This window comes from Salmo trutta, chromosome 4 (genome assembly GCF_901001165.1).
Source record: "Salmo trutta chromosome 4, fSalTru1.1, whole genome shotgun sequence".
NCBI classification, from domain to species: Eukaryota; Metazoa; Chordata; class Actinopteri; order Salmoniformes; family Salmonidae; genus Salmo; species Salmo trutta.
This window is the reverse complement of record NC_042960.1, coordinates 63,130,491-63,141,393: the sequence shown is the minus strand read 5'-3', so window position 1 is coordinate 63,141,393 and position 10,903 is coordinate 63,130,491. Positions and strand designations below refer to the sequence as shown.

Here is a 10,903-nt window from a genome sequence, read left to right as displayed (position 1 = left end):
AGCCATCTTCTACTTTTCGCGGTTTATTCTGACACCATGTTATGTTGTTACAATATTAATGAGCCGGACAACAAAGATCTGTCTAGAAGTCTTCAGTTTACTGAAGTACAGTCTGCATACACATTAGTCATGTCACTCATTTTCAGCTACAGATACCTGTATAGTACATCACAGGCACAAAGGTCTCTGACCGTTTGCTGGTGAACAGTAGCTGACAGTGTCGACTAGTTATGTGCATGAGCTTCCTGGGGGAATTTGTAACGTTAGTATTTATTTTATTTTTATTTTTTTAGAGTAAATTGAGGTGAATATATTGAGAACTCACCTTGTCCGAGAGAGAATTGCATGGCTATCAAAACTATACACCAGGATAAGCCTACACGAAACTCACGACCTTAAATGAAGTCTTTCTAAAATCCCAGACGCAAAAATGAATGTGGAAAAAAAACTTTGAAACCATTAACGGGTTTCACCGCTAGGTTTATGGGTATTATGACGCGTCCACTGTGCCAGACTATATGATTCCCATCTCCTCAAAAGTACTGTATCTCCAAAATTATCAAAAATCTGTAGTATCTCTGCCCCCCGCCTGCTTGCCACAGGGTCATTGCTATCCGGGATCCTTTGGACGTCCCTACCCGGCATTTAATATGAAATGTAAAATGGTTATGGTTACGGTAGGGGTTTTAGAGTAGGGACAAAGATATTTATAGCACCGTCTGTCTGGTCTGGTCTGGTCTGTCTGTCTGTCTGTCTGTCTGTCTGTCTGTCTGTCTGTGTGTGTGTGTGTGTGTGTGTGTGTGTGTGTGTGTGTGTTAGGGACGTCCCAATGGTTCCGGATAGCACTGACACTTGCCACAGAGGCTTGTAGCCAATGAAAACTACCTCGGGAGTTTAAATGTCCGTTGAGCAAACCAACGCTGAAATGGGGGAGAGAGGCTTGGGCTGTATTTGAAAATGTGTAAATTATGCAACAACAAAAAAATATTTGCAGTTTATATGATATTAGCATACATTCCTGATATCAATACAACGTTTGATATATACACTAAACCTGTACTATGGATTTCACGATAAGAACGTTTTACTTAACCCCCCCCCACCATTATCATGTTGGTATCTTCCCATGTCAAAGTTGACGTGCTTCACTGTCATGTCTTTGTTGCTTCAATGCTAGCAAGTCCAGCGCGAAAGTGATTGAACACAATCGTTTTTAAGAAAGAAAAAACAAATTCAACCATTTCTGTAATAGGTATGTATGCATTTTATGAATTACATATGATTTGTATTCATTTGACAACGAACCAGCTCATTGCTAGCTAGCAAGTCATTCATCCATGCTAATTAGCGAAATAGCTAGCTTGCTTGCTAACATAGTTAGCTAACGTTAACCAGCAAATAACTATGCTATCTTGACTATCCATAATGACTTTTAATACGCCAAATCCAGTGGGTTAGCCAACATTGATGTTGATTTAAAGTATACAATAGACGAAGTCGGAGTTAGAATGTGTGTTGGCTGTTTACTTTGCTGACAAAGTAGCGCTGGTTGTCTGCTAACGTAAGCTAGCTAGCTGCCAAAGCGCCTCCACTTGTCTAGGACAAATATCCTTTTTCAGTTCTCTCCCCGATACACTGTTGCTAATTCTACAAAGCCAGGCAGTTTACAAGAATGATGTGCTATATCCAAATCAGAATATTAATGTCTCATCAACATGAATATTGATCTATCTAACAAAGTAAATCCAAGATGGAAGAAAAGCTGTATGGATCAGTGCCTGTCCCTTCGGAATATCTTCAACAGTGGTGAGTTCTTACCCCGTCAAAAAAAGAAGCCCAGGACATTTTGAACGAACTCCCACCTGAATGGCAAAATGTTATGAATCTGAAATAACAGCATGTTTTTGTTTTGTTTGCATCTGATGGATTGTGCTATCTGAATCACCTAAATGCTTTGAATTGAGTTTACAACACAGAATGACCTGTCTTTACTTGCAAGCCTAGATAATTGTGAGAATGAATTGAGAATGAATTATGAGAACGAATTGTACAATTAATACTATCAAGACAGTTATGGTAAAAATGTGCGTGTGTGTGCGTGCGTGTGTGTGTGTACACTGGCCAAACCCGGATGGCGCTGGGCCAATTTTACGCACGCACGCGTAATTTCACCTTTATTTAACCAGGTAGGCAAGTTGAGAACAAGTTCTCATTTAAAACTGCGACCTGGCCAAGATAAAGCAAAGCAGTTTGACACATACAACAACACAGAGTTACACATGGAGTAAAACAAACATAGTCAATAATATAGTAGAAAAATACATCTATATACAATGTGAGCAAATGAGGTGAGATAAGGGAGGTAAAGGCAAAAAAGGCCATGGTGGTGAAGTAAATACAATATAGCAAGTAAAACACTGGAATGGTAGATTTGCAGTGGAAGATGGTGCAAAGTAGAAATAGAAATAATGGGGAGCAAAATAAATAAATACAGTAGGGGAAGAGGTAGTTGTTTGGGCTAAATTATAGATGGGCTATGTACAGGTGCAGTAATCTGTGAGCTGCTCTGACAGCTGGTGCTTAAAGCTAGTGAGGGAGATATGTGTATACATACATACATACATGCATACATACACACACACACACACACACACACACACTGGCTTTCCAGTCCAGTTCAGCCTCATCTAGGAAACTTTGAACGTGCAGGTGGTATAGGCAATAACTGGTTGCTTCTATGCTGTAGAAGCGGTGTCTACTGTAAGCTACCTTGTGAATATGGTGGAGGCCTACCCTTTCTGGACCTTCTGGTACCTTTGAGGAGTCTGGGATTCTGAATGTCCTCGAGGGCATGGTGTATTTGTTTTACAGGACTCACAAATATATTTACAATATTAATACTGGGGCTTTCACTGCAATATATTTTGGCTGTAGAATTAATACTGGGGGTCCTTTTTTTTTGTCTTCCTTGTACAGGATTCAGTCAGCTCAACAGCTTCAGGCTCTGCAGGGCCAGTATCCGGGCATCAACCATCACCACAGTCCTCACTACACAGAGGAACCAAGAGAGGAGAGAGTCATGGCACATGCACATATGGCTGTCAATGATGAGCTCATGGCTCAGCAAGAACCTGCCAACTTAGTGAAAGGTACCCTGCTTCTTCATTTCCACAGAGCTGTATTCAATAACAATAAGGACATGATCCTCAATGTATTGCTGGCCCAATGGATTTGAAGTTGATTAATTTGTGGGAGAAGTGTTCTTTTTGATGCATTTCCCCACAGATTAAAAACAAATGTAACTCTGTTGTTGTTTGTGTTGAACTGCTTTGCTTTATCTTGACCAGGTCGCAGTTGTAAATGAGAACTTGTTCTCAACTGGCCTACCTGGTTAAATAAAGGTGAAAAAAAATGCCTCGTCAACATTGTTGGGAATGTTAACAGCAAGGTGATTGGGAGTTCTCTCTACCTCTTGCAGCTCCAGCGAAAAAGAGAGGGAGAACGGCACAACCAAAGGAACCCAAGCCACCCAAAATGCCCAAGCCGCCCAAGGAGCCCAAGGCCAAACCGGGCCCCAAGCCCAAGAAAGGCAAGGAGGGTCAAGAGGCTGACGGCACGCAGGAGAAGATGGACGAGACCGTCCAGAAGGTCAGGAAGAAACGAGACCGATTCAAGGGCATGACGGAGGATGAGGTCATGAGCAGAACTCTGACTGACATCCTTGACTACAACTTGGACTATGTCATTGTGAGTTCTACCTGTGTCACTTTATGCCAGACATTATTATTAATGATATGAGACTGAAAATCGAGCTACCTTGATTTGTCCAATAAGAAATACTCATTTGTTTCCAGCTGCGTTCCCTAACGCAGTGTTTCCCAACTCCAGTCCTCCAGTACCCACAACAGTGCACATTTTTATTGTAACCCTGGACAAGCACACCTGATTCAACTTGTCAACTAATCATCAAGCCCTCAATGAGTTGAATGAGGTGTGTTTGTCCAGGGCTACAGTTAAACTGTCCACTGTTGTGGGTACTGTAGAACCAGTGTTGGGAAACACTGCCCTAATGAACACAACCCAGTAGCATGATGTGAATCTCTCTCTCTCTCTGTTCTAGATTGGAATCAACCCAGGACTGGTGGCAGCCTATGTTGGACGATGGTTCCCTGGCCCTGGAAACCATTTCTGTAAGTTGCTTTAGTAGATATTTAGTCTTGATTTGGTGTGTGAACAGCTGTCAGGAACTCTTATTTTGAAAATATCTTTCATTACCTCGACACCGTTTATGAATCAACCGAAATCGCAAAACTTTAAATTCAAGGCATCTTAACTGCACTGTTTTCCTATGCTTAGGGAGCAGAGCATTACTAAGTTGACCTCAATTTCAGAATAATAATGGTACGACAAATTGAATGAAAACTTGTCCTCATCAGGGAAGTGCCTGTTCTTGTCTGGATTCACTGATGAGCAGCTCAACCACATGAGCGACACCAGCCTGCCAGCGAAATATAAGATCGGTTTCACCAACATGGTGGCAAGGACAACGCCTGGAAGCAAAGACCTCTCAACGTAAGCTTAGGAAGAAAATAATCAAAACCTTAAGTCAGTCAGCAATGTGCTGAGAAATGACGAGTGAGACAATACAGAGTAAATGTCAAACAGTGGCCACACAGCAAGCTGTATTCACATATAGATGGAATACAATGTTTGACTCGCATCTTATGTTAATTCACAGCAAAGAGCTACGTGAGGGTGCCTTAATTCTTGTCGAAAAGCTGAAGAAGTACAAGCCTCTAATAGCTGTTTTCAATGGAAAATGTAAGTAGCCACAAAAACCCTGCTAGAGAGGAGAAAATGCCAGTTGCAAGACCTTTCCATTGAAATTCCATATTAAGTGTTGAAATTGTTTATTTTCAGGTATCTATGAAATGTTCTGCAGAGAGATGTTTGGAAAAAAGCCCAAGAAACTTGACTTTGGTCTGCAGCCACACAAGATACCTGACTGTGAAGTGGTAAGGCATTCAGCTTCCTGGTAGTCTGATGTGGTAAGGGCTCTGCTTCCTGGTAGTCTGATGTGGTAAGGGCTCTTCTACCTGGTAGTCTGATGTGGTAAGGGCTCTGCTACCTGGTAGTCTGATGTGGTAAGGGCTCTGCTACCTGGTAGTCTGATGTGGTAAGGGCTCTGCTACCTGGTAGTCTGATGTGGTAAGGGCTCTGCTTCCTGGTAGTCTGATGTGGTAAGGGCTCTGCTTCCTGGTAGTCTGATGTGGTAAGGGCTCTGCTACCTGGTAGTCTGATGTGGTAAGGGCTCTGCTTCCTGGTAGTCTGATGTGGTAAGGGCTCTGCTACCTGGTAGTCTGATGTGGTAAGGGCTCTGCTACCTGGTAGTCTGATGTGGTAAGGGCTCTGCTACCTGGTAGTCTGATGTGGTAAGGGCTCTGCTACCTGGTAGTCTGATGTGGTAAGGGCTCTGCTTCCTGGTAGTCTGATGTGGTAAGGGCTCTGCTACCTGGTAGTCTGATGTGGTAAGGGCTCTGCTTCCTGGTAGTCTGATGTGGTAAGGGCTCTCCTACCTGATAGTCTGACGTACAAGACTCCCTGTTCGTGGTTTATTGGGGGTGTGGCTTTCAGTTAGTTATTTTTGGCCACCCATCCCATGAAAGTGAATGTCATTCCAGTGCACTGCTTGCTATGAATTCTATATGATGGTGCATGTTTAGGTAAAAAGACACTGACGAGTAGAGCGTAATATCTTTCTTTTTCTTTGGCTCAATCTGATTGGGTGGGCCTGACTCCCCAGTGGGTTGGCCCAGGCCTGTGCGGGTGATTATTAACCCCCAAGAGTTGATTGATGCACCGGTGCATCATAGTAACATAATAAAACAATGGCCATCTAAATCAGTTAGTTTATGGTAGAGATATGTTGTTGTTTTTTTGTTGTTGCATTGGATCCGTCTCAATCCACCACATCCGCCGATGTGGAACTTCTGCATCCGCGGTAAAAGGTGGCAGAGCTAGAGCAGTGTTTGTCAGACCATGAGACATCCCGAAAATCACTTCTCACCAAAACGTATGTAGCATATTATTACCACTAATGTGATCCCACTGTGGAAAGGGGAGATTCTCACGAACACGATGGTGTTCTCCGTTTTGCTCTATGACCCCCACAAGTGTCACGGGACTCGTCTGAAGGTAACCTGGTACCGTTGGTTTTTTTTTTTTTTTTTTTTTTAATGAATGGAAGTATCAATCAAATCAATCATTTATTTATAAATCCCTTTTTACACCAGCAGATGTCCGTGTTTATACAGAAACCCAGCCTAAAACCCCAAACAGCAAGCAATGCAGATGTGGCTAGGTGGCTAGGAAAAACTCTCTAGAAAGACAGGAACCTAGGAAGAAACCTAGAGAGGAACCAGGCTCTGAGGGGTGGCCAGTCCTCTTCTGGCTGTACCAGGTGGAGATTAGAAACCTAGAGAGGAACCAGGCTCTGAGGGGTGGCCAGTCCTCTTCTGGCTGTACCAGGTGGAGCTTGAAGGTACCCAAAAAAGGGGTTAAATATGTGTAAAAACTAAAATATTTCCTGAGCTTTTTTATGCCTCTTAGATATAGGACAAACACTTCAAAACCTTATTCCTTATGATACATTTTTCTACTCTTTTTTTGCCACTTTATGAATGTGTTATTCAAAGCGTATCTCTGGCGTATAGTAGTTAAAGCCAAAATCTATATTTTATCATATTTTTTGTATTTTTTGGTATTAACTAAATGGATCTTAAAATGTAAAATCAAATTGCTCAATGATCCATAGTATGACCATTTTTAAACAATTCCATATGTCGGCTTTGAACACCCCACGGCTCAGACTTTTTAAAGAATGAACTATGGTCATTGGGCATACAGAGGAAGTACAGTACCCTTCCCCTTGTTGAAATGACACCGTATAACCCTGCCCTCTCCCCTACAGGCGTTGTATCTGATGCCGTCGTCCAGCGCCCGCTGTGCCCAGTTCCCCCGTGCCCAGGACAAAGTACACTTCTACATCAAGCTGAGGGAATTAAGAGACCAGCTCAGGGGCGTGGCCAGAACGGACGACATTCAGGAGTTGGAGTACACCTTTGACCTGGGATTGGCCAAGGGTAAGAGAACATACTGCAGAGTGCTCTGAGTATTCAAATACATTTACATGAAGTACATAGTTAACATTTAACATTTAAATTATTATAAAAAGGTACAATGTTGAAATGAAAAGCATCACAGTTCTGCCCAGTCTCATGAGCTGTATGAGAACAGTCTTGTTCACCAGATACATGGTAACAGTTTGTTTGTTCCATAGAAATACCTCAAATTGAATTCTGTGTTGTTTCTCCCCCCCTACAGAGGACGCCAAGAGGATGGCGATCAAAGAGGAGGCATACGACCCGGGCTACGAGGCGGCCTTCGGTGGAGCATATGGCGAGGGTGGGCCTGGGCCTGAGGAGGGCCAGAGCAACGGCAACGGGCACTGTAACTTCTCGTCGGCTGAAAACACAGGTCAGCACAGAGATGCCTGGATGGACCATAGAACTAGGATTAGCAGTAACTAGTTCTATGGTATAGGCTCCCCACAGCAGGGTTCTCCTCCAGGATTCTTGATACACACCTCTGCTGAGTACGGCTGGGTGGAGGACCAGAGGGGGGGCGGGGCAGCGCCCCTCTTTTAACTCATATCTTTTCATTTTTAAACACCTGTAACTGTCATCATCTGAAATCTAGAGCAACAACAACAAATGTCCTGAGATGATAACATAAAGTAATGATTGTGTTCCATTCTTTGGGGAGAACCCTGCCACAGGACACTCGTCTTTAAAAATGGTACTTAACATAAATTACTAAAATATTTAAGCATCCTCACCTTGAAATCAGTGTAGATTCCAGGAGGTATTGTGATCCACACACTGGATGTGTATGTACCCTGAATTCCTCCTCCCTGGACACTGTTACCTGTCTGTGTTGGAGAGCTGTCAGTAATATGGCTGATATTCTAGCCAGCCTATCAGAAGGAAACAGTGAAGTGCCATATTGTGTATTCCTGTCCAAGATGTTTAGGAGTGTCTAGGGGTTGATGTGGAATGGAGGGATAGTATACTATATAAACACAGTCACATTGCTGATGGCCACAGTAAACAAGACTGAATGATGTTTAGGAGTGTCTAGGGGTTGATGTGGAATGGAGGGATAGTATACTATATAAACACAGTCACATTGCTGATGGCCACAGTAAACAAGACTGAATGATGTTCAGGAGTGTCTAGGGGTTGATGTGGAATGCAGGGATAGTATACTATATAAACACAGTCACATTGCTGATGGCCACAGTAAACAAGACTGAATGATGTTTCGAATCCAACTAGCCAGCCTATAGTGAGATTCAAAATGTTCCATGTTGAGCTAACTAACTGGGACATAACCTGATATTAATGAGTCATTAATATTAAAGACTTGGGTTTTTCCTACCATTATACACTTTCTGTTCCATACCGGGATATACTGTATTACTTTAAGGGATGCTATTTGTGATGGTTTTTTTTTTACGCACAAAACAATTTAGGCATCATGGATCTTGATCCAGGAAGGAATGTCTCTGCTGTAACCAAGAAGCTTGATCTTAGCACCTAGCCACTTAGCTAGCAAGTTAGCAGTGGCGTGAATATCATACCGTCAGTAATACCCTGGTATACGGTATATCGTGCCAGTCTATTAAAGAATAAGAGGACTGCTGTGGTCTGTAATGTACCTAGGAGACACATGCCAGAGACTACAGATGAAAAATGAGCTATCCAGCTAAATCTGGTGCAATGACATGTTGTACATGGTCCCTGACAAATAAACCATAAACACCAGGGTCCAGGGACAGCCGTAGTCAGCCAGCCCAATAAACACCAGGGACAACCGTAGTCAGCCAGCCCAATAAACACCAGGGACAACCGTAGTCAGCCAGCCCAATAAACACCAGGGAGAACCGTAGTCAGCCAGCCCAATAAACACCAGGGACAACCGTAGTCAGCCAGCCCAATAAACACCAGGGACAGCCGTAGTCAGCCAGCCCAATAAACACCAGGGACAGCCGTAGTCAGCCAGCCCAATAAACACCAGGGTCCAGGGACAACCGTAGTCAGCCAGCCCAATAAACACCAGGGACAACCGTAGTCAGCCAGCCCAATAAACACCAGGGACAACCGTAGTCAGCCAGCCCAATAAACACCAGGGACAACCGTAGTCAGCCAGCCCAATAAACACCAGGGACAGCCGTAGTCTGCCAGCCCAAGCAGGGCATAGATGCTCAATTGTGACAACAAATGATGTATACAAAACAAGTAGAAGGTCAAAATGAAAGATTCAAAGTCCACCTCTCACTCTGCAATGACCTGCTAATCAGCTGCACCTGTGAACAATCACTGACTTCTCTTGCTGTCACTCACAGCACCTAGTCCGGATGCTGCTGCTCCCTATGCGTGATTTGTAGTGGACGGGTTTATCTATGGCCTCGGTAACATGGTCCAGTCACATCAGAGGTTATTTTATTCTAGTTTCAGACGCTGTCGAGAAGGCAGACACTTCCCAACTTCCTGCCTCCACCGCCGCTGCTACAGAGGGACAACTCCCGGACGGACAGTGGATGATGCAGTCTTTTGCTGATCAGATTCCAGACATTGGTGGCTCTAAAGAGCCCCAGGCATGGGCGGGCAATGTATAAGGAAGGTGATAGGGCTACTAACGAGCCCTATCTGGACGTACAGAGACCTCAACCCACACATCCTTAATCTCCTCCTTCAACAAGACGCTGCACCTCAGTTTGAAGACTCAAATTGTAGCCTTTTCATTATTTGTCAAGTTGTATTAGCCATTTTAGGGATTTACATGTTTAACTACTTGATATATGGAATTTTCTAAATTGATAATTGAGAATTTTTTGAATATTAGCATATTTTATCCTGTTTTGTCATATCATGTGTGTTTTGATTGCCCTCAAGGCGGTCTTTTAAATATGTGAAATCAGGGACTTGACAATGATTCTTGATTGTCTTTGGAGATAGTCACCTATTTAAACCTTTTGGTTATTTTGTCACACTGTACTTGTCCACAGGACGGAGCAGTAGGTGTAAGCAAAGCGGGACACTGTTCTGATAGTACAAATTGCCCTAAATCAGACTTTTACACATGAACAGTCAGTCCCAAATGAACCTGTGGCAAAACACACACTGTATGCTACTGGAAGTCATGCATGGTGAAGTTTAGGATTAGCTAGTATTCTAATTGTATTCATTCTGTGCCTTTTTTGAGGAGAACAGGTACTGAGTGACATGTGAACAAACTAAACATGGTCAAAAAGTGATTCCACAGAGGGATGTTTTAGCAATTTCTTCAAGCCTTTTATAGGGGATTTACAATACTGAAGGAGGGTGCTGTTCTCTTGTTGCTTTATGATCGGTATGTTTAGTATGTTTCTGAACATTTTGTTCATTAAAGCTACACTCCTTAAACGTTACATACATTTTTGGACTTATAAATGATTTATAGCCATTGATTCTTGAAGTATATAACTTTATAAATGCCTCAGGGGCTTAGTTCAACTGTCATGCCCCACCAGAACCCCAAATATAGGCTTGTTTTACTCCAATGTTCTTAAACACTGTATAGACTCAACCTGGTTAAAACTATAATTGTGATATTATGGATGGTCAGTCCTTGCATCCATAGCTCAGTCTATGAATTTGAGTGGATTCATTTCTTTAGGTCCATCCCTCAGATGTTTTTACCAAAACAGAGGCTGGGTGGACATGTTGTTTTACATGAAGGATTTTTAGATGGAAATGATCCTCATGGAGTTTTTCTATTTTACTTGAAGTTGTTTTGTTTA

At 42.9% G+C, this 10,903-nt stretch overlaps 1 protein-coding gene across 2 annotated transcripts; it reads left to right on the top strand.

Annotated features, from left to right (window-relative positions):
- The first annotated feature begins 1,096 nt into the window (after nt 1-1,096).
- On the top strand, nt 1,097-10,537 carry LOC115192829 (G/T mismatch-specific thymine DNA glycosylase). 2 transcript variants are annotated; one of them, XM_029751704.1, is made up of 11 exons: nt 1,097-1,252; nt 1,741-1,806; nt 2,977-3,149; nt 3,479-3,747; nt 4,121-4,190; nt 4,437-4,572; nt 4,739-4,821; nt 4,921-5,015; nt 6,971-7,142; nt 7,384-7,536; nt 9,573-10,537. In XM_029751704.1, the coding sequence occupies exons 2-11, from the start codon at nt 1,751-1,753 to the stop codon at nt 9,737-9,739; spliced, it is 1,374 nt and encodes a 457-aa protein (XP_029607564.1). In that variant the 5' UTR covers nt 1,097-1,252; nt 1,741-1,750; the 3' UTR covers nt 9,740-10,537. The 2 variants fall into 2 exon arrangements, with proteins under 2 accessions (XP_029607564.1, XP_029607565.1); XM_029751705.1 differs by lacking the exon at nt 1,741-1,806.
- Nucleotides 10,538-10,903: the final 366 nt, after the last annotated feature.